Here is a 24,544-nt window from a genome sequence, read left to right as displayed (position 1 = left end):
TCTAACAGAACATATACTGACATTGGAGGCAGTCCAGAGAATGATCACTTGGCTGGTATGAGGTATGGAAGCCCTGTCTTATAAGGAGAGGTTGAGTGCATTGGATCTGTACTTATTGAAGTTTAGTAGAATTCGGAGAGATTTTAATGAAATATACATGATTCTTAGGGGGACTTGGCAGGGTAGATGTGGAGAGGTTGTTTCCCCTTGTGGGAGAGTCTGGGACCAGAGGTCATCATCTCAGGACATTTCAGGCAGAGATGAGTGGGATACATTTTCCTCTCTGAGAGGGTCATGAACCTGTGGAATTATTTGCCACAGAGGGCTATCAAGGGTGGGTTGTTACATTTATTTAAGGCTGAGACAGATAGATTTTGGATCAGAGAATGATTCAAGGGTTCTTTGTAAAAAGCAGGGAAGTGGAGTTGAGGGCTACCAGATCAGCCATGATCTCATTGTGTATAGAGAGGGCTTGATGGGCTGAATGGCCCACTTCTGCATTTGGATTTTATGATCTTAAGCAAGTATTCCCAGCCTCTGGCCTGCTCATACAGCAATTGTATTTCTATGGCTAGTCCAGGTCAGTTTCTGGTCATGGTAAATTGCAGGATGTTGATAGTGGGGGAATACAGTGACGGCAATGCCATTGAATACCAAGCGGCGATGGACGCATTCTCCTTTATTAGAAATGATCTCTGCTCGGCACTTGTCGGGTCTGAGCATCACTTTCCTGACACTTACACAAGCCTGGATATTGAGCAGGTCTTACTGCAATTGGACATGGTCTGTTTCATTATCTGATTTAGTTCTGAATGGTGCTGAACATTGTGCAAACCCCTTCTGACGTTACATTGGAGGGAAGATCGTTGATGAATATATTTGGGCCAAGGGCACTCCCCTGAGGAACTCCTCCAGATTTGTTCTGGAGCCGAGATGACCTACGTGCACCAACCATGACCATCTTCCTATGCGTCAGGTATGACTCCAACCAGTGGAGGGTTTGCCCCCGATACCCATTTATTCAATTTTTAATCGGGCTTCTTGATGCCACACTCGGTTGATTGTGGCCTTGATGTCAACGGCTGCCGCTCTCCCCTCACCTCACCTCTGGAATTTAGCTCTTTTTGTCCATGTTTGAAGCAAGGCTGTAATGAGGTTGATTCTGGAGTTGAGGGTTGACTTATGAGGAGAGATTGAGTAGAGTGGGAATGTACTCATTGGAATTTAGTAGAATGAAGGGGAATCTTATAGAAACATATAAAATTATGAAGGGAATAGCTCATATAAAAGCAGGAAGATTGTTTCTACTGGTGAGTAAAACTAGAATGAGGGGGCATAGCCTCAAACTAAGGTGGAGCAGATTTAGGACTGAGATGAAGAGGAACATCTTCTCCCAAAGGGTTGTGTATCTGTGGAATTCCCTGCCCAATGAAGCAGAAGACACTACCTTGTTGAATGTTTTTAAGGCAAAGATAGATTTGTGAACAGTAAAGGAACTAAGGGTTATAGTGAATGTGAGGATAAGTGGAGCTGAGTCCATGAAAAGATCAGCCATGATCTTATTGAATGGCAGAGCAGGCTCAATGGGCTGAGTGGCCTTCTCCTGCTCCTGTTTCTTATGTCCTTATGAAGTCAGGAGCTGAGTGGCCCTGGAGGAACCCAAACTGGGCGTCACTGAGCAGGTTATTGCTGAGCAGGTGCTGCTTGATATCACTGTTACTGACACCTTCCATCACTTTACTGATGGTCGAGAGGAGACTGATGGGACAGGAATTGACCGGATTGGATTTGTCCTGCTTTTTATGTACAGGACATACCTGGGTAATTTTCCACATTGTCGGGTAGATACCAGTGTTGTAACTGTACTGGAACTGCTTGGTTCAGGATAAGGAAATTCTCAAGCACAAGACTTCAGGAATATTGTCAAAATATTTTTAGTGCTCGGAGAATTTGCAGTCTCTGGTGTCCCCAACCACTTCTTGATGTTGTGTGGAGTAAATTTAATTGGCTGAAGGCTGGTATCTGTAATGCTAGGGACCACTGGCGGAGGCCGAGATGGATCATTCACTTGGTACTTGTGGCTGAAGATTGTTCAAAATGTAATGATTCTGTGAATATGCTCAGATTGTCATTTTATCAATTTTAAGTGCAGTTGGCTTTGTAATATCTCCTCTGTCAATTTTTTTTATGCCACCCCCAGTGTCTGAGCTACTCTGCCTTCCATGACAACTTTGAAAATTAAAGTAGTAAATTAAAGTAATAAATACTCATTTAGATTCTCATCTGTATCTGCTTTCTGCTTCCCCTGCAAGGTTCCCTTTATGGTCCCCAGCTCACCTCATCTCTATTCTTACCACCATTGTTTCTGCTTATTTATATGCACATGGATGACGAATGCATTACCTTTCCTGTTGCTGCCAGTCTGATTGGTTGATTGCTTTATTGTCATGTGTACCAAAGTACAGTGAAAAGTTTTGTCTATGAACACTACAGGCAGATCATGGTAAGCAAAAGATGGACAGATCAAAAAGACTTAGACAGAGGTATGCAGGTTACTTTGCACAGGGCGTGTGCTGGGTGAGATCGACATTGGCAAGATTGGCATTATTTGAGGATGGAGTCCATTCAACTGTCCAATAATGGCTGGGAAGAAGCTGTTCCTGAACCTGTTCGTGCCTGATGGAAGAGGCTGTAGAAGGTCATTACCAGGGTGTGATGGGTCTTTGGTGTTGGCCGCCTTTCTGTGGCTGCGAGCCGTGTGGATGGAGTCCATGGATGGAAAGTTGGCTTTGGTGACGGTCTGGGCTGCGCACTCCACCTTCTGTAGTTTCTTACAGTCCTGGGCAGAGCAGTTGCCGTACCAGGCCATTGTGCACCCGGACGGTACGCTTTCAATGGTGCATCTGTAGAAGTTGGTGACGGACCTTGTGGACATAGCACATTTCCTGAGCTACCTGAGGAAGAAGAGGTGTTGTTGTGCCTTCTTGACCACTGTATCAACATGGGAAGTCGAGGACAAGTCATCTCTTCTCATTGTCTTTATTTGCCTCTGTGTTATTTCCTCTTTCACATTCCTTCTGTACTCAGTTTGCTTCTTGCTTGTTCCAATCGACATGGTGTCAGTTATGTCCTTTACACTATTACCATTTGAGTCCATTATCACTACTCTTTTTTTATGTTTTATTCCTCAATGATTTCTCTGTGAATTTCCTCCACTGTATCATTTCTGTAATTTTGTGACCTGTATAACAACAGGGTAATTGCGCCACCTGTCCCTCTCTCACTTCCCCATAAACCCATCTATTCACTTCAACAAACTTCTGAGGTAGCACAACTGTTCTCCAGACAAAGACAATTCACAAAACTCCTGAACTGGACCCTTCTAAGATGCTGCTTGGCCTGCTGTGTTCATCCAGCCCCACACTTTGTTATCTTGGATTCTCCAGCCTCTGCAGTTCCCAATATCTGCTGAACTCTTCATTGGATCACTGAGTCTTTGACATTGATGGCCTCTGATTGACTCCAAGTGGAAACACTTGCTCAAAGTTTTCACCGTCAAACTAATCCCACTGTCTTGAACTTTGTGGCTAACCTTCAGCCTTGACTGACCTGGAGAAAGAACCTCAGCCAGTTCAATGATAATTGATTGAAATAGCCCCTCGGTTTTGTTTGTGTTCAAGGAGATCGTAGTAGTCTCTGCTCTGTAGTGCTTCTATTTATTTTATAACAAGGAGCATCAGTATCACAGAATCACACAAACCTTACAGTGCTGAAGGAGACCATTCAGCACCCACTTGTTAAATGAACCTGATTACCTCACACTAATGTCCTGCCTTTTCCTCATAGCCTTGCACTTTAGTTTTATCCGAATCACTGCCCAATGCCCTTGTGAATGCTTCAAGTGAACCTGCCTCCACCGCACTTCAAAGCAGTGCCCCAACTGCACGGCATTATAAATCTGTGCCCTCTCATTCTTGCTCCATGTGTCACTATCTACTCTATCCAACCCACTCATGATGTCCAGAACCTCCAGCAGATACCCTCTCTGCCTTCTCCTCGCCCAGGAGAACAATTTCAATTTTCTTCACTCCACCCTCATCGCTGAAGTTTCTCCAAAGTCTCCGATGCAATCACATCTTTCCTGTAATGTGATGCTCCCTACTGTACATGGTACTCCACCTGAGCTACAACAAGTACCTTGAAGAACATCACCCTGCTTTGCTCTTGTGCTCAATGCCCCTATTCATAAAGTCGAGAATGGTCTGGTCTATTTTGTTTACTGCTGTCTCCAGCTGTCTTGCCACTTTGAATGATCTGTGTACCCAGGTCCCTGTGCCCCTGCCAACCCCCCTCCCCCCTATAGAATTGTACCCCTCTTTTATATCATTTTCAGTGTTCTTCCAGCCAAAACGCATGGCCTTGCACTTTTCTGCATTGAACCTCGTCTGTCATGAATCCACCCACTCCCCAACTTGTCAATATCTTTTTGTAGCTCTTCACTGTCCTCCTCACAGTTTACAATTCATCTATGTTTGTGCCATCTGTGAGGTTTGAAATTACCACCTGCACACTAAGGAGGAGAGCACACTACTTAGGCTACTGTTGGAACACTGAGTGCAGTTGTGTTCTCCCTGTTAATAGGATAGATGTCGTGAAAATTGAAAGGGTTGAGTAAAGATTTACAAGGATGTTGCCAGGGTTGGAGGGCTTGAGCTGCAGGGAGAGACTGAATAGACTGGGGCTATTTTCCCTGGAGTGTCGGAGGCTGACGGCTGACCTTATAGATGTTTATAAAATCATAAGGGGCATGGATAGGGTGAACAGTCTTTCTCCCAGGGTAGTGGAGTTCAAAACTAGAGGAAAAACGAAAGAACTGCGGATGCTGTAAATCAGAAACAAAACCTGATGTTGCTAGAAAAGCTCAGCAGGACTGGCAGCATCTGCGAAGAAAAAATCAGAGTTAACGTTTCGGGTATGTTCTGAGGAAGGATCACCGGACCTGAAACATTAACTCTGTTTTTTTTCCTGCAAAGGTGCTGCCAGACCTGCTGAGCTTTTCCAGCAACTTTGTTCTTGTTCCAGTACTGAAGGACATAGGTTTAAGGTGAGAGGGGGAAGATTTTAAAAGGGGCTTAAGAGGCAACCTTTTCATACAGGGGACGGTGCATGTGTGGAATGAGCTGCCAGAGGAAGTGGTGGAGGCTGGAACAATTACAACATTCACAAGGCATCTAAATAGAACATAGAACATAGAACATAACAGCACAGTACAGGCCCTTCGGCCCTCGATGTTGTGCTGACCTGTCATACCGATCTCAAGCCCATTTAACCTACACTATTCCATGTACGTCCATATGCTTATCCAATGATGACTTAAATGTACCTAAAGTTGGCGAATCTACTACCGTTGCAGGCAACGCGTTCCATTCCCTTACTACTCTGAGTAAAGAATCTACCTCTGACATCTGTCCTATATCTTTCACCCCACAATTTAAAGCTATGCCCCCTCGAGCTCGCCGTCACCATCCTAGGAAAAAGGCTCTCCCTATCCACCCTACCTAACCCTCTGATTATTTTATATGTTTCAATTAAGTCACCTCTCAACCTTCTTCTCTCTAACGAAAACAGCCTCAAGTCCCTCAGCCTTTCCTCGTAAGACCTTCCCTCCATACCAGGCAACATCCTAGTAAATCTCCTCTGCACCCTTTCCAAATCTTCCACATCCTTCTTATAATGCGATGACCAGAACTGTATACAATACTCCAAGTGCGGCCGCACCAGCGTTTTGTACAGCTGCCGCATAACCTCTTGGTTCCGGAACTCGATCCCTCTATTAATAAAAGCTAAAACACTGTATGCCTTCTTAACAGCCCTGTCAACCTGGGTGGCAACTTTCAAGGATCTGTGTACATGGACACCGAGATCTCTCTGCTCATCTACACTACTAAGAATCTTACCATTAACCTAGTACTTTGCCTTCCGGTTACTCCTACCAAAGTGCATCACCTCACATTTGTCTGCATTAAACTCCATTTGCCACCTCTCAGCCCAGCTCTGCAGCTTATCTATGTCTCTCTGCAACCTATAGCATCCTTCGTCACTATCCACAACTCCACCGACCTTCGTGTCGTCTGCAAATTTACTAAATAGGTGCATGAATGAGAGGGCTTTAGAGGGATGTAGGCCAAACACTGTAAAATTTCTAGATTTACTTAGAATGTGTGTTCGGCCTGGACAACTTGGACCAAAGAGCCTGTTTCCATGCTGTTTATCTCTATGACTGTATGACTCTTTTAACATATAGCAGGGATATAACACCTGAAGAAGGAGTGAGCCTCCAAAGCTTGTGTTTTCAAATAAACCTGTTGAACAAGAACCTGGTGTTGTGATTTCTGACCTATATCAGGGAACGTAAGGGACCCAATACCTATCCCCGGGGAACTTCATACCAACATTGCTGTTTCTTATCACTCAGCTAATTTTTTTATACATGTTGCTCCTGACCCTTTTATTCCATGACCAAAAACTAAAATACTTTAAAGCATGGTTGAGGAGTGGCAATGGTCTATTGGTGTTACTGCTGGACTGTTAGTCCAGAGACCCACATAATATTTTGGGGATTTGGATTCAAATCCCACCGTGGTAGAATTTGAGTTAGTAAAAGTCTGCAATTAAGATTCTTATGATGGCCATGAATCCATTGCTGATTGCCACAAGAAGCCCATTTGCTTCACTCATGTCCTTGAGGGTGAAGGAGCAGTCAGACTGCTTAGAGATTACTACAGGGCTGTGGGATTAGTATTAGCCAGTGGTATTATTGCTGGACTATTAACCCTGAGACGCAGGTAATGTTCTGGGGACTTGGTTCAAATCCCGCCACGGCAGATGGTGGAATTTGAATCCAATAAAATATCTGGAACTAAGAATCTAATGATGACCGTTGTTGAGTGTCAGGAAAAACCCATCTGGTTCACTAATCCCCTTCAGGGAAGGAAACTGCCATCCTTACCTGGTCTGGCCTACATGTGACTCCAGACCCACAGCAACATGAGTGACTCTTAACTGCCCTCTGGGCAATTCGGGATGTGGCAATAATGTGGTAAGTGACACCCTCATCCCATGAATGAATCAAGGCAAAAAAAAGAGTTTGGGATCGATAGAGGGTATGCTCAGTGTGGTGCTTTCAAGTAATATGGTGACTCTAATACTCTGCTTCTTTTGCCAAATGCTTTGAAGTGATCCCTGTGGCGCTGGGAAGGTGCTTCTCTCTTCACAATGACCAGACCCTGGATGATGTTGAATGGCTCAAATAAATATTGTGTTCATCTTGTTTTCCAGTTTCTCTAAATTGCTGGGAATAATCATCACAGCCCATTAGCTCTCCCTCCACCTCCACAGGTTCTGAGCAGAATTGACCAGCACATTGCAGTTTGTCCAGGGAATTAAAGGAAAAGAAGGAGTAATTGTTTCAGAACTTTCTAGCTGGTCAGGCTTTGAGAGTTACAATCAAACAGATGAAGGAGCACTGTCAGGAAATTTAGACTAGCATTAATGAAATGGACAGCTTTGGGTAGGGGTGCAGTTACTTTTTGCCTTATTCATTCTCAGGATAAGGGCATCACTGGTTCGGCCAGCATTTATTGCCCAGCCCAGAGGGCCGTTAAGAGTCAACCACGTTGCCGTGGGTCTGGAGTCGCATGTAGGCCAGGATAAGGATAAGGATATGAGTGAACCAGATGGTCTTTCGCCCAACAATCAAGCAAATGGATCTGTGGTCATCTTAGAATCTTAATTCTAGATTCTTTTCTTTAAAAGTTAAATTCAAATTCCACCATCTGCCGTGATCTGATTTGAGCCTGGGTTCCTGGAGTTTTATTTCAGAGATAGTAGGAACTGCAGATGCTGGAGAATCTGAGATAACAAGGTGTGGAGCTGGATGAACACAGCAGGCCAAGCAGATCAGAGAAGCAGGAAGGCTGACGTTTCGGGCCTAGACCCTTCTGAAGAAAATATTTAGTTTTCAGTTTCAATATTTTAGTTTTAATATTTTAGTTTCTGTTGTCTCTTATTCCTGGAAAATTATGTGGGTTTCTGGATTAACAGTCCAGCGATAATACCGACAACACTATCACTTCACCTTAGAATCACTATCTCTGGAACAGGTTCATTGACCTAGTCATTAACTGTGCTTGTGTTCCAGTACAGAAGCATCCTCCCATCCTTTGATATTTAACCCTTCTAGCCTACTATTTTTTTTCTGTCATCTCCTTAAACTCAACTCTGTTTGTCACTTCAACAACTCCTTTTGGTACAGAGTTCCAGATTCTCCCCAATCATGAATCAAAATTTTCCTCCTGAATTCCCTTTTGGATGTGTGGCTCTCCTGTTTCTGGCTCCCCGCACGTGGAGCACGTTCCTCTGGCACAGCCTATGAGCAGAGCTGAAAAGTTGCCTCAGGACACCTTGGACAGACTGTGAGGCCAGGTGTGATGAGCACAACGTTTGTGGAATGACTGAAGCCAGACATGGATGGACGAGGGAAAGGTATGATTTTGCAAGAGTGCCAATCACATTCCTGGCAGACATCAAAGTGTCAGACTGCATTGTGTTCTCGGAAAAAGTCCCAGCTGGCACCCTCACACCAAGAGGCTGCAAGAAAGCAGTTCTCCTTTACAGAGTGTATTTGTTTCCGTTTATTTGCTGGGGGAGGCGGGGGAAGGTGGAAATAGAAGACAGAGAGTAGACCCAGTAACCTGCAGATCCGGGCTCTGAGGATAGGCGGGGGGAGAGAGTGAAGTGTACACTCAATTAGTAACAGATCTCTGTGCAGGTCGTCCTATCATTGTGTTTCAGTGACTGGAAGCGGTGTTGTGTTAATGTGGCTGGGCTAGCTATGCAGACCTGCAGGCTATTGCTTTGAAGCCGTGGGTGGTTCTAATCCCACCATAGCAGAGGGTGAAAGCTATATTAAACAAAACAGTCTGGATTTAGAATCATAGAATCCCTGCAACCATTCGGCCCTTCGAGACTGCACCGACCCTCCGAAGAACACCCCCACCCTACCCCTATAAACTTCCATTTCCCATGGCCAATCCACCTAACCTGCACATCTTTGGACTGTGGGAGGAAACTCATGCAGATGCAGGAAGAACTCCGCACAGTCAGCCACCTGAGGCTGGAATCCAGCCTGGTGCTGTGAGGCCGCTATGCTAATCGCTGACCGTCTGGTTCACTATATCATTCAGGGAAGTATATTGTCCTCCTCACCTGGTCTGGTCTACACATACCCACTGCAGTGTGGTGGATCCCAACTGCCCTCTGAAATGCCATAATGAGTCATTTAAAGAAGATGGACAGCTCTCCACCACTATCGCACAGGATGGAATCAGCAGCATAACCCGAGCTGACAGCTCCCTCACCTCATGGATACCAAACAAGGAAGAGCTAATAAAAGCACAGCACCCAAGGAACAGGGAAGTCAATGCTTCAGGCCGATATCTTTCATCAGGACTCGGGGGAGTGGGAGCCCAGAAATAAATAGAGGGAGAGGGGTGGGCTGGGGGATGGAAGATGAGATGGTGAGAGGTGGAGGCAGGTGGGGGTTATTGTGGTTGGTTAGGGGGAAGGGTGGAGTGGATAGGTGAGTAGGAGGACTAACAGGTTGGGGGAGGAGAGATTTTGAAGCTGATGAAGTCATTGTTCAGGCCATTGGATGCTGTTACACAGAAGCACTAAGGTGTCAAAGTGAAGATTTCAGGGCCTCTGACCAGGCTGTGATCACTGAGAAGGTACTGGACCTGGGTACAGCTGATAATACTCTCAATGTCAATTCCTTCTGTAGTAACCCCATACCAGGACCCAGCCTGCCATGGCAGTGTGAGTGCTGCCCTGTCAGAGGTGCTAACCCATCAGTGAGGCCCAGCCCACCTTCTCAGTAGGTGGTCACTCATTCCTGGGGTGCCAGTGGCAAAGGTGTGAGGGGAACGCAAGCGAAAGGAAAGAGCTCGCATTTCTTTATTGCCCTGCATCATTTCAATTAATGGAGCACTTGGAGTGGCACCACTGCTGCAACGTGGGACAGGAGCTAACTTGTGCACAGCAAGATCCCACAAATAGTTGCTTTGTTGCAATGTGGGCACTTTCGGTCATAGGGCCTGCTTCCCTGCTGTAACCCTCTATAACCCTAATAACACAATCCTGATCAGATCGCCTTTTTACTTTCCACGACGCCAACCCCCCTTCCCCCGGCCCGGCCCGGCCCAGTGATTTTTTTTTGGTGATATCATAAGGCCATAAGACCACAAGACATAGGAGCATAAAGTAGGCCATTTGGCCAATCGAGTCTGCTCCGCCATCCAATCATGGTTGATAAGTTCCTCAACTCCATTCTCCCACTTCCTCCCTGTAACCCTTGGTCCCCTTGATAATCAAGAACCTATCTATCTCCATCTTAAATGTATCCAATGACCTGCCCCCACAGCCTTCTGTGGCAGTGAATTCCATAGATTCCCCACTCTCTGGCTGAAGATGTTTCTCCTTATCTCCGTTCTAAAAGGCCTTCGCTTTATTCTAAGGCTGCGCCCTCCTGGACTCTCCGACCAATGGAAACATCTTCCCAACATCCACTCTGTCCAGGCCGTACAGTGTTCTGAAAGTTTCAGTTGGATCCCCCTTCATCCTTCTAAACTCCAGTATGTATATTCCCAGAGTCCTCAAGTGTTCCTCATATGTTAAGCTTTTCATTCCTGGAACCATTCTCATGAACCTCCTCTGAACCCGTTCCAGGGCCAGTACATTCTCCCTGAGTTATGGGGCCCAAAACTGCACACAATACTCCTAGTGTGGCGTCAGCAGAGCCTGATAAAGCCTCAGTAGTACACCCCTGCTTTTATATTCGAGTCCTCTCAAAATAAGTACCAACATTGCATATTTTCCTTCCTAACTACTGACTCAACCTACAAGTTTACCTCGAAAGAATCCTGGACTGGAACTCCCAAGTCTCTTTGTACTTCAGATTTCTGAATTTTCTCCCCATTTAGAAAACAATCCAAACTTTTATTCTTCTTACCAAAGTGCACGACCTCACACTTTCCCACATTGCACTCTGTCTGCCACTTCTTCACCCACTCTCCTAACCTGTCCAAATCCTTCTATAGCCTCCCCACATTCGAGGGAATTCTGCCAGCCAGAGGGCGAACCCTCACACCTATTCCTGAAAGACCAATATCTGACTCTCAGCACTTTCTCAGTGCCCCTGTGCGAGACTCAGCATGGTCAATTAGCTCAGGAACTGGAAACTCGAAACTTGCTCCTCCATGACCCGGAGATCAGGCTCAAGATCAGGAGTGGGCTTGTTGTTTCCCCCTTGGGATCACAATTTCTACTCCCTTCTTCCTTTTTCAATGAAGGCTTACAGGGAACGCGCAGGACGTGTGTGGTCCTCACGTGCGCACGCAGAATTGCAGACAGAAACGTTCTGAGCACCGAAACAAGGCAAAGTGTACAGCTGCACTGGGAAAAGTAATAAAACAAAAGAGAGAGTCAGAGAAAAAGGAGTGAAGGGAGGAGGGAGGTTGTGGGGGAAGGAAGTCAGGGGAATCCAGTTTCGAACTGGAAAATCCCAGTTGCAGCTTTGATTTGATGTTGGTTGTAAAGGTCAGGCTGTGCTGGCTGTGGATAGAAGGCCCTCTTTTTTTTAAAAACAGGTCTCTTTTCTTCCTGGTGGTTTATAGAGAGTGACAGTGATTGAGAGCTTGCTGTACGAGCTGTTACATTCAGGATCCTTTCCGAAGCCCTTGCCAGCAAGAGTTCTTATATATAGATATATTTATTCTTGTTTATTGTGAAAAGTAGCCCAACTGGGGACCGTTGGAAATTCTTGCAGCAGGAGCCTAATGACCTCAGGAAAAAGAAAGGGCTTTTTTTTTCCACAGATCATTCCTAACTTTTAAATGAAAAGAAACAGTCGATGACTTAAGCTTAACACCTCCTGTCACCTTGTCTCCCTTTCATTTTGATTCCCTCTGCCGTGGGTTTTCTGTCATATTTTCGACAACTCCCCCTCGGCGTCTTCCCGCGTTTGGGAATCTTAGAGCACAGCAGGAGGCCGTTGGGCCCTTCAAGCCTGCTGCTGGCTCTTTGGTAAACGTAAAGTGGCTCAAGTACCCAGAGGACCAAAAGAGGGATGCCCTCTCTCATTAGAGACATGGACGCCTAGCCTGAGGGTCACCACACCTCCAACAAAACGAGAGGCCTCTCTTCACTGGAGCTTAGGAGACTGAGAGGCAACATTAAAGAGGTTCATAAAAGGAGGTGTATGGACAGGGTTAATGGGGGGGGGGAGTGTCTCTTGCTTAGGCTGGGGGCATATTTTTAAGGTGAAAGGAGAGAGATTTAAAAGAGACACCAGGGACAAACTTTTTGACACGGAGGGTGGTTCACGTGGTGGAGTGAACTTCCTGAGGAAGTGGTCGACATGGCTACAGTTATAATATTTAAAAGCACGAATAGGAAGGGTTTGGAGGGATATGAGCCAGGAGCAGCTATTTTAGTTTGGAATTATGGTCAGCATGGACTGGTTGGACTGAAGGGTCTGTTTCTGGGCTGTATGGCTGTATGAGAGGTTGGGAGCCCCGTGGTAAGTAACCACAGACGGTGTGAGAATTGAACCCCGTGCCATAGGCATTACTGTGCATCGCCAAGCAGCTGTCCAATCAACCGAGCTACCTGACTGCCATTGCTCCTTACCTAAGACAGACCAGATTTGGTCCTTGTGCAGTTGCCTCCCCCACTCTATCCGTGAGAATTAATCCCCCTCAGATAAACGTCCATCACCCCCCCATCCCACCCCGTTGTGGTGGGGGTGGGTTGAAACGGGGGAGGGAGCTGCAGGTGGCCAGCGGACAATGGGGCAGCATGTTTTGTACGCACCAGCACCCATCGCACGGGTGTGGGGGGGTGGTGGGGGGCAGTGGGTAGGAGGACAGGAAATTGAACAGAGAGATTAGACGGTGATTGGCCCGTTTACTTCTATCAGTACCCTATGAGAGCTCCCGGACATCATTCCCAAGGCCGTTTAGTGTCTACTTTCAATAGACACACACATTCCACTTTATTTCTATCACTGCCTCCTTTCAGGGGATGAGCATTCATTACCCATCAGTAATTTCCCTTGAACAGAGTGGTTTGTTCAGGCCATTTCACCGAGCTGTTGAAAGCCAAACACGTCGCTGTGGGTCTGAACTCACATGTATGACAGATATCCCTGATCCCAGTCCTATGATCAATGCATAGGCCTCTGCTTTTTTACAATCTAACTTAACCGTTTAGGTGTGAAGCCCAATGTATCAAAGGTGACTGATACAAAGCTTGGTGGAAGTGTAAGCTCTGAGAGGGATACAGAGAAAATGCAAAGAGGTCTAGACAGGTCAAGTGTTTAGTGAAGACCTAAACAGACTTGAAATTATGGAGGGTTATAAAATCATGAGGGGGCATGCACAGGAAGGGTTTAAAGGGATATGGGCCAAATGCTGGCAAAAGGGGCTAGATTAATTCAGGATATCTGGTTTACATGGACATTGGACTGAAAGGGTCAGTTTCTTGTGTTGTACAGCTTTGTGACTCTGTAAGTGAGTACTAATGAGACATTTTGGCTGAGTGTGAGGTCATTCACTTTGGTCGTAGGAAGAGAAAAACAGACTGTTTTTGCGGGTGTATGTTCACTCGAGGAACAGATAAAGAAGCATGCAGGCTCAGCAGGTAGCTCAGAGAACCAATGGCCAGTTGTTCTTTATACAAGTAGGTTGCAGTACAAATATAAGAGAGTTTTACTACATTTGATCAGGGATTTGGTGAGACCACAGCTGACATTCTATGCATAATGTGCTGTCCATATTTGAGGGAGGATATACCTGCTTTGGACCCATTGCAGCCCAGAGTTGACTGGATTACTCTCTGGGATAATGGGGTTACCACCTCTGATCAGAGAGGTCTTGAAGGGCAGTAGATGCTCTGACCTGGAAACTCTGCATTCAAGTCCCACTGTAGATGGCCAAAGAACCCACAAACAATTTCAATCTCAATTTATAAATCCTTCCACCACTGAGGGGAGAAAGTGGCCTAGTGGAATTACAACTGGACTTTTCATCCAGAGACCCAAGAAATATTCCAGGGACCTGGGTTTTAATCTTGCCACGGCAGTTGGCAGAATTGAATTCAATAAAAATCTGAAGTTATGAGTCTAATGATGACTCTGAAATCATATCGGCAAAAACCCATCTGGTTTACTAATGTTCCTTAGAGAAAGAAACTGCCATCCTTACCTGCTCTGGTCTACATGTGACTCCAGACCCACAGCAATGTGATTGACTCTAAACTGCCCTCTGGGAAATTAGGGGTGGGGCAATAAATGCTGCCTGTTTAGCAACACCCTCATCCTGTGAATGGACTTTAAAAAAGAATTAACTTAAACATCCTCTCTACTTTGATTTTTGTCAATCCCCTTCACCATCTCTGTTCCTCAGTTGAGCCTCTTCTCATCCTTCTAAACTCGAGTGATTATAAGCCTGAACTTTCTCCTCAAAACAACCCCTTCACCTCTGGAATCAATCCTGTGAACCTTCTCTGAACTTTGTCCAATGCAGCTACATGCTTCCACAAGTAAGGGGACTGAACTAGAGAATAATCTGTTGATCATGACAACCTGCTTTCTGTTGGTTAGCCAATCCGAATCTATCTGAATCATCGCTGGGACCAGAGTCCTGAAAAATCACCAAACTAAGGCCGTACTAATAGGGCTAAGGACTAAATATTTGGAGGGCAGGGTGGGTTCAGTTGCATGGAAAATAAGAAAATCCAAGATAAAGGAGGAGGCAGGATTGTGCGTTAGTGATTTAGGTTATGAGGAAAGGTCATGATGAAGTGTGTTAATGTCATATTGCATCAAGGGACCCTAAAAGTGTGAGGAAAGTAATGGAATAAACTTAAAGTCTTTGTACCTTAATGCATGAAGCATTCAGAACAAGATAGACAAATTGATAGTGCAAATTGAGCGAAATGAATATGATCTCATTCAATACAGCGTGGAGCTGGAGGAACACAGCAGGTCAGGTAGCATCAGAGGAGCTGGAGCGTTGATGGGTTGGGACCCTTCTTCAGGACTGGGGAGGAGGAAGGGAGCTGGGAAGTCAACAGAGAGATGGAGGTAAGGGTGGCTAACATAGGTGGGATAGTGATAGGTGGATGCAGGTAGAGGTGGTGGGGATGGTCAGTGGGAAGGGTGGGGATGGATACCTGGGAGAGAAGATGGACACGTTAAGGAGGCAGGGATGGGAGGGAGGGCTTGCATGGGATGAGGCCAGGGCTGGGGATATTTTAAAACTGGTGAATTCCATGTTTAGGCTATTGGGCTCTAAGATCTCGAGACGGAACGTGAGGTGCTTTTCCTCCAGTTTGTGTGTGGTGTCATTGTGACACTGGAAGAGGCCCAGGATAGACATGTCACCCAGGAAGTGGGAGGGGGTGTCGAATATGATTTCATAGCCATTACAGAATCATGGTTATGAGGAGATTAAAACTGGCGACATAAAATTCAGGAATATTTTAACTTTCGGCGAGACAAGAGGGATTGGAAAGGTGGAAGGGTGACACTGTTAATAAACGATGAAATGAGGACAGTGTGAGAGATGATCTGGGTTTGGATGATAGAGTGTCCATTTGTCAGGGGGGTGGTGGGTAGGGGGAAGCTATATGTGAAACAGTGTATAGACCCCGCCCCCCCGCCCAAAACAGTCACGACTCTGTTACAGAAGCCGGATAATTAACAATTAATAGAAGTATGTAAAATGAATCGAATAATATTTCTTTCCCCAATGGTATTGTGGGTCAATCTGCATCCAATGGGCTGCAGTGGTTCAAGAAGGCCAGGATCCTATAGACTCTGGAACAGTCCCTGCAGATTGTAGGGTGGCTAATGTCACTCCAGTATTCACAAAGGGAGGGAAAGAGAAGACAGGGAATTATAGACCAGTAAGCCGAACGTCGGTACTGGGGAAAATTCTTGAAGCCATTATCAAAAACTTTATAACAGAGCATTTAGAAAGCAGTGCCTGGATCAGACCGAGTCAGCATGAAGGGGAAGTCATGCTTGACAATTCTGTCGGAATTCTATGAAGATGTAATGAGTAGACATGCAACTGTAGGATGAGTGACGGCCTAGTGGTATTATTGCTGGACTGTAAATCCAGAGACCCATATAATGTTTCGGGGGCCTGGGTTCAAATCCTGCCATGGCAGATGGTGGAATTTGAATTCAATAAAATGTCAGGAATTAAGAATCTAATGATGACCATGAATCCATTGTCAATTGTTGGGAAAACCCCATGTGCATCACTTTCAGGAAGGAAGCTGCCATCCTTACCTAGTCTGGTCTACATGAGACTCCAGACCCACAGCAATGTCGGTGACTGCCATTGATATGCCTACTCACCCAACCTGTTGAAAACGTCCTTGTCACAGTCCACCGTCCCATCCAACTTGGGTTTTTTGGCATTTTCTGGCACCTAGCCAGCAATGCCCTCATTAATAAATAAAGTAAAAAGTTAACAACGGGGATGCCAGTCAATGTGGTACACCTGGACTTTCAGAAAGCATTTGACAAAGTCCCATATATTGTGCAAGATTAAAGCGCAAGGGATTGGGGGGAAGTGTACTGAGATGGGTAGGAAACTGGTTGGCAGAGTGGAAACAAAGACTAAGAATTAATGGTGAGATAACAAAGTGTGGAGCTGGATGAACACAGCAGGCCAAGCAGCATCTCAGGAGCACAAAAGCTGACGTTTTGTGCCTAGACCCTTCATCAGAGAAGGGTCTAGGCCCGAAACATCAGCTTTTGTGCTCCTGAGATGCTGCTGGGCCTGCTGTGTTCATCCAGCTCCACACTTTGTTATCTTGGATTCTCCATCATCTGCAGTTCCCATTATCACTGATACAGTAGGAATTAATGGGTCCTTTTCAAATTGGCAGGCAGTTACTAGTGGAGCACAATAGGGATCAGTCATGGGACCCCAGCTTTTCACAATAAATATTAATGATTTGGGCGAGGAAGCAAAATGTATCATCTCCAAGTTTGCAGGTGGGTGGGGACTTTGTCACTTCCTCAAGGACTTCTATCAAGTGGGTAAAACATGACCTTCCCTGCACAAACCCATGTTGCCTATCACTAATAAGCCCATCTTCTTCCAAATGTAAATAGATCCTATCCCTCAGTATCTTCTTAGCAGATTCCCCACCACTGACATCAGGCTCACCGGTCGATAATTACCTGGATTATGCTTGCTGCCCTTCTTAAACAAGGGGACAACATTAGCAATTCTCCAGTCCTCCGTGACCTTAGCCGTGCTCAAGTGAGATTATTCACTTTGGAAGCAAATATAAAAAGGCAGATTTTTACCTGAGTGGCTATAAGTTGAGAGAGAGGAGTGTGAAGTGGGTCCTGGGTGTCCTTGTGCACCAGTTGCTGAAGGTAAGCATGCAGGTGCAGCAGGTGGTAAAGAAGGCAAATGGTATGTTGGCCTTCATTGTGAGAGGTTTTGAGTACAGGAGCAGGGATGTGTTGTTGCGGTTATACAGGGCCTTAGTGAGACCACACCTGGAATATTATGTGCAGTTTCGGTCTCCTTTTCTGAGGAAGGATGCTCTTGCTCTTGAGGGAGTGCAGTGAATGTTTACCAGGCAGGTTCCGGGGATGGCGGGTCTGATGTATGAGGAGAGGTTGACGAGATTAAGACTAATTTCGCTTGAGTTCAGATGAATAAGGGGGGGATCTCACAGAGACTTATAAAATTCTAACAGGACTGGACAGGGTAGATGCAGGGAGGATGTTCCTGATGGTGGGTTCCTGATGGATAGCCTGAGGATTGAGGGTGGACCATGTAGGATGGAGATGAGGAGATAATTCTTCACCCACAGAGTGGTGAGCCTGTGGAATTCATTACCACAGGAAGCAGTTGATGCCAAAACATTGAATATATTCAAGAGGTGACTAAATATAGCACTTGAGGTGATTGGGATCAAAGGTTATGGGGAGAAAGCGGGATGAGGCTGTTGAGTTGGACAATCAGCCATGATCGTAAAGAATGGTGGAGTAGGCTCGAAGGGCTGAATGGCCTCCTCCTGCTGTTCTGGGTTTCTGTCATGTTCCTACATTTCTCAGCCAGTTCACTGCCACCTTCTCGTGGGCAACCAGGGATAGATAATAAATGCCAGCCTGGTCAGCAGCGCCCCTGCCTCCCATGCATGGATTAAGCAAAACTCATTTTGTGCCAACTCTGATTGATTGGGTTAATGGTTCCTCACTTAAACTTGCCCGGCTGTTTATCTTCTCGTTACAGACCCATACGCTATCGTCTCATTCCTGCACCAAAGCCAAGCGACTGTCACGATGAAAAGCACCTTGAACCCCACCTGGGACCAGACACTCATCTTCCATGAAGTGGAGATTTTCAGTGAATCCAACATCACCACCAACACTCCTCCCAACATTGTGGTTGAATTGTATGACCATGACACCTATGTAAGTCCGATGATCAGCAGTATTTACATTGCTCATACCACATTGAAACTGACCTAATTCGTTTGGCTTGTTACACAGCTACAGGTGAAGGCTCACGGTGCTTAATGGAAGCTCAACTCCCTGGATTTTGGGGCGGCATGGTGGCTCAGTGGTTAGCAATGCTGCCTCACACGCCAGGGGCCTGGGTTCGATCCCAGCCTCGGGCGACGGTCTGTGTGGAGTTTGCACAATCTCCCCGTGTCTGTGTGGGGTTCCTGCAGGTGCTGCGGTTTCCTCCCACAGCCCAAAGATGTGCAGGATGGGTGGGTTGGCTGTGCTAAATTGACCGTAGTGTTGTGTAAATTCAGTGGGTTATAGGGGGATGGGTCTGGGTGGACGCCCTGAGGGTTGGTATGGACTTGTTGGGCAGAAGGGCCCGTTTCCACACTGTAGGGATTCTGTGATGATGAAGACCCTTCAGGCACTTCAGACTGTTACATTAGAACAGAAGAAGAGCCAGTTTTACTGCATCAGGTCCTCCAACCTTCTGTCTGTACCCCTCATGGTCTTGAAAACTTCCGTCAAATCAAATCTCCTCTTCGCTTTCTCCTGTCCAATGAAAACAATTCCAACTTCTCCAATCTGTCCTCACAAGTGAGATTCCTTATCCCTGAAACCTGTGGCATCTCGCAAGCTCAGAGGCCTGGAAATCAAACGCCACAATTTCTGACACTGAAATAAAACAAGCAACAGTGGATCCTGGAAATCTGAAACAAACAAAGAGAATGCTGGAAAGAATGGCTGGCAGCATCTGTGGAAAGAGAAACAGAGTTAAAGCTTTGTGTCAAGTGACCCTTCATCAGAACAGAATTCAACAAAAGGCTTGGTTAAAGGTGACCATGATCGATTGTTGTGAAAACCCATCTGGATCAGTAATGACCTTTTGAGTAAGTAATCCACCTTGCTTTCCTGGTCTGGCCTATACGTGGCTCCAGACCCATAACACTTCTAATTCCCTCACAGGATGATTTCCTGTCTCCAATCACCCAGAGGGCAGTTGCTGTGGGTCTGGAGTCACACGCAGGCCAGACCCAGGTAAGGATGGCAATTTCCCTTCCATGGTCATCATGTGACTTTAAATTCCAGATTTTAATCAATTTCAAATTCCACCATCTGCCCTGGCAGGATTTGAACCTGGACCCCCAGGACATTGCCTGGGTCTCTGGATTAATAGTGCAATGATAACAGCGCTAGGCCATTGCCTTCTCTATTGTGGTTGCATCTCAGCTCCCCTCTGAAAATGCTGAGCAACATTGATACGACAGCTATGCCAAAAATTGGAGAGCTATCTCTCAGATCATTGAGGAACACCATGACACAGTTGTAATCGCACAATCACACTTGACAAACAATGACCCAAGGCACCATTACCATTCTTGGTTGAGTACTTTCTCTGCAGAGGTGGTGGTACAGTGGAATACACTCAAGAAGCATGACACCATCCAGGTCAAAACACTTGATTGGCACCACACCCACAAGTATCCACTCCCTCCCCCACCGACACTCAGTAGCAGCAGTGTGTACTATCTACAAGATGCGCTGCAGAAATTCACCAAAGATCCTCAGACAGCACCTTCCAAACCCACGACCACTTCCATCTAGAAGGACAAGGGCAGCAGATACACGGGAATATCACACCCTGCAAGCTCCCCTCCAAGTCACCCACCATCCTGACTTGGAAATGCACCATAGATTCATAGTCATATAGTCATACTGCGCAGAAACAGGCCCTTCAGCCCAACACACCAATGCTGACCAAGTTTCCCAAACTGAACCAGTCCCACTTTCCTGTATTTGACCCATATCCCTCTAAACCTCCTATTATAAGGTCTTATTGCTGTTCCTTCATTGTCGCTGGATCAAAATCCTGGAATTACCAATCTACAACAACATTGGATCAGCTGTTATAAATATTTTTGTGGCATCCCAGCCAATGAATGTAAATTCTGGAATCTCAACCTTTGTATTTTTTTAGTATTTCGGGGAATTGGCACCAATGTGTAACCACTTGCTTCATGGAAGAATTTCTTGAAGCAAAGATCTGCATGTTATTTCTCTGCATTTTACAAATTCCCCACCACAGAGTGTTTACCGAGTGAGGGTTGGCCATGGTCTCAGCATTCCTTTTGATGGGACCACAGTGTCGGTAAAGCGCAGGTTATAGCCCGACACTGAGACAGCTTCGAGCGGGCCTGGAGCGCGGTGCATGTGTCAACAGTGAAATAATATATTACCTCCCTGGTGTGAGAGGAATTTCCCAGTCACTCATCCAGAGGCTGACAGCGGAATTAGGGGAATGCATGGAAAAGTCAATGGAGCCAATGATAAGTATTAGCTTTCTTCTTTCACCCTGGTGCAGAGCACTGGTTGGATCACAGCTGGAGGACTCTTTAGAGTTCAATGAACCATGCATTCACCAGGAGATGCATCAGTTACTAGCTGGGCCACCACTTCTTGCCCATCCCAAGTTGCCCCTTGAAGAGGTGATGGAGAACTGCCTTCCTGCAGTCCATGTGCTGTGGGTTGACCCACAATGTCCTGATGGAGGGAATCCCAGGATTTGTACCCAGCGACAGTGAAGGAACGGCGATACATTTCCAAGTCAGGATGGTGAGTGATTCGGAGGGGGACCTGTCCATAATGCCTTCCTGTGTATCCATGACCTTGGATCTCTTGGACAATGATGGGGAATCATCAAAATAATGAGTTCACAAAGGGACAGTTTGCTTCCTGGTCTAATATTCCCAAATCAGAACATGGTGGCAACCGGTGAGAATGTAGGCATTGAGCAACTAAGCAGCACAATGATAAATAAAGGAGGTGCTTTAAAAAAGCAGGTAGAACTCCAGCGAGAGAAATTGCCAGGCCCAAATAGGATGCATCTGTGATTGCTGAGAGAGTTAAGGGAGCAGATTGTGGAGTGGTTGACAGAAATATTCCAGACCCGCCCAACATCCCAGGGGTTTGGAAGATTGCAAATGTTTTAACTAGTGTTTAAGAAAGGGTCAAAAAGAAAACCCAGGAAATGACCGATATCAATAATCAGAAAACTGATGGAAGCCGTAATACTTCATAAGGTAAATGTACACTTTGAGAAAAATAACTTAAAACTAAGCAGCCAACATGGCTTTGTTCAGAGCAGGTCATTTCAGATAAATTTAATGGAGTTCTTGGATGAGATGACACAGATAGTGGATGAGGGCAGTGCTGTGAATGTTGTAGATTTGGACTTTCAGAAGCGTTTGGTATGGTGCCATGTAGCAGGACGTTTTGTAGAATGGAATATGGAATATTCTTCATTTTCATGTGTACTCTGTTGTAGAAGTGAAGCGAAAAGTCTTTACAATGTGCACCCCTTATGGTGATATCTCGGGTACAAGCGTAACTGCAGGTACAGGAACGAATCTTCAACACGGCACAGGAATACAAAGTGGTTGCATTCCTTTACAGAGCTTCAAAATAATTGTTAAAGGATTGACATTACAGCCGTGTAAAAAATTGCAAATACACATTATGTTGTAACACAGGGCCTGACGCCCCACCCACACCAGGACCCATTCCAACAGCTGAAGCCCACTCTGCTCCAAAATTCCAGTGTGCTCCATACTGGCACTCAGCTGCTTCAAGGTCAGATCCAGAACTTGCTCCCCTCGCATTGCTCCAGGACTCGCTCCCCTTTCGCAGCTCCAGGACTCGCTCCCCTTTCGCAGCTCCAGGACTCGCTCCCGTCGTTCTGCTCCAGGACTCACTCCCCTTGCGCTGCTCCAGGACTCGCTCCCGTCGTTCTGCTCCAGGACTCACTCCCCTTGCACTGCCCAAGGACTCGCTCCCGTCGTTCTGCTCCAGGACTTGCCCCCATTGTTCTGCTCCAGGACTCGGTCCCCTCGCGCTGCTCCAGGACTCGCTCCCGTCGTTCTGCTGCAGGACTCGCTCCCCTCGTGCTACCCCAGGACTCGCTCCCGTCATTCTGCTCCAGGACTCACTCCTGTCGTTCTGCTCCAGGACTCGCTCCCCTCGCGCTGCTCCAGGACTCGCTCCCGTCGTTCTGCTCCCGGACTCGCTCCCGTCGTTCTGCTCCAGGACTCGCTCCCGTCGTTCTGCTCCAGGACTCGCTCCCCTCGCGCTGCTCCAGGACTCGGTCCCCTCGTGCTGCTCCAGGACTCGCTCCCGTGGTTCTGCTCCAGGACTCACTCCTGTCGTTCTGCTCCAGGACTCGCTCCCCTCGCGCTGCTCCAGGACTCGCTCCCGTCATTCTGCTCCAGGACTCACTCCTCTCGTGCTGCTCCAGGACTTGCTCCTGTCGTTCTGCTCCAGGACTCGCTCCCCTCACGCTGCTCCAGGACTCGCTCCCGTCGTTCTGCTCCCGGACTCACTCCCATCGTTCTGCTCCAGGACTCGCTCCCCTCACGCTGCTCCAGGACTCGCTCCCCTCGCGCTGCTCCAGGACTCGCTCCTGTCGTTCTGCTCCAGGACTCACTCCTGTCGTTCTGCTCCAGGACCCGCTCCCTTTGCGCTGCTCCAGCAGATAGGAAAAGGATAGATCAGGGTACTTTCTAGTGGTACAAAGTTAAATACAGTGGATATCCAACAAGATTTGGGGGTTCAGATACACAGCTCTTTAAAATGTCACAATCAGGTGCAGAAAATAATCTAGAAATGCTGGTCTTTATATCTCAAGGACTGGAGTACAAGGGTGCAGACGCAATGCTGCATTTATACAAAACCTTGGATAGACCCGACCCCACCTGGAGTACTGTGAGCAGATTAGGGCACCACACCTGAGGAAGGATAGGTCGGCTTTGGAGGGAGTACAATGCAGGTTTGCAGGAATGATATCAGAGATAATGGGAACTGCAGATGCTGGAGAATCCAAGATAATAAAATGTGAGGCTGGATGAACACAGCAGGCCAAGCAGCATCTCAGGAGCACAAAAGCTGACGTTTCGGGCCTAGACCCTTCATCAGAGAGCTGCTTGGCCTGCTGTGTTCATCCAGCCTCACATTTTATTATCTTGCAGGAATGATCCCTGAACTTAAGGGGGTTACGTTATGTGGTGAGATTATGCAAAGTAGGCCTGTTTTCTCTACAATTTAGAAGGCTAAGGGGTGATATATTCTTAGCCTTCACGATGTTAATAGGAGAAGGCAGGGTCGATAACGATAAACTATTCCCACTGGGTGGGGATTCTAGAATGAGGGACAGACCAATCAGGAGAGATGTTAGGAAACATTTCTACATCGATAGGGTTGGAGAGGTTTTGAACGCTCTTCCATAAATGGCAATGGATCTTGGATTAGTTGTTAATTTTAAATCTGAGATCGCTTTGAAAACTAAAGGGATATGTCAAACGTATGTATGTGGCATTTGGCCAAATATCAGTCATTATCTCAGTGGAACAGACTCGAGGGGCTGAATGGCCAGCTCCTGTTCCTATATTCTTAGAATGAAAGGATGAACAGATTGGGCAGATGGATGAATATGTTTATTCCCCTTTTCTCTCTCTCTCCTTCTCTCTCTCTGACCCCAGGGAGCTGATGAGTTTATGGGGCGATGTATCTGCAGACCATCTCTTGAAGCCTCTCCAAAGTTGGCGTGGTACCCAGTGAGAAGGGGCAACAGAAATGCAGGGGAACTTCTGGCTGCCTTTGAGCTCATTCCACGAGAGAAGGTACGTGAAACATAAAATCAAACAGCCTTAACTCCAGACGTGCACCAAAATGTAGCTTTAACACCGTGATTCAACACAAGAATGCATGTTTCATGACATTTCACAGGGGCATCATTAGAAAAGAACCCTTACAGTGTGTTAGAGCTCAGTTATCACCATTTTGCTTTGGCCTAGGAGTTGCAAAATTATCTTCCAATTCTTCCTCTCCCCTGTGCAGTGGGAAGTCCGCTCTGTTTATATCACACAACACCAGGTTATGGTTTAT

The 24,544-nt window shown here is 46.4% G+C and overlaps 1 protein-coding gene across 5 annotated transcripts in view; it reads left to right on the top strand.

Moving 5' to 3' along the window:
• Positions 1 to 24,544, top strand: part of dysf (dysferlin, limb girdle muscular dystrophy 2B (autosomal recessive)) — a 296,195-nt gene that overhangs the window by 190,639 nt on the left and 81,012 nt on the right. For all 5 annotated transcript variants that reach the window (XM_059650606.1, XM_059650615.1, XM_059650610.1 and 2 more), the window contains 2 exons: positions 18,390 to 18,571; positions 24,139 to 24,279. In XM_059650606.1, the coding sequence (XP_059506589.1) occupies positions 18,390 to 18,571; positions 24,139 to 24,279 (323 nt within the window). The remainder of the gene's footprint in view (positions 1 to 18,389; positions 18,572 to 24,138; positions 24,280 to 24,544) is intronic.

This window comes from Stegostoma tigrinum, chromosome 1 (assembly GCF_030684315.1).
Source record: "Stegostoma tigrinum isolate sSteTig4 chromosome 1, sSteTig4.hap1, whole genome shotgun sequence".
NCBI classification, from domain to species: Eukaryota; Metazoa; Chordata; class Chondrichthyes; order Orectolobiformes; family Stegostomatidae; genus Stegostoma; species Stegostoma tigrinum.
The sequence above is the reverse complement of the archived record's forward strand: the minus strand, read 5'-3'. Positions and strand labels throughout refer to the sequence as shown.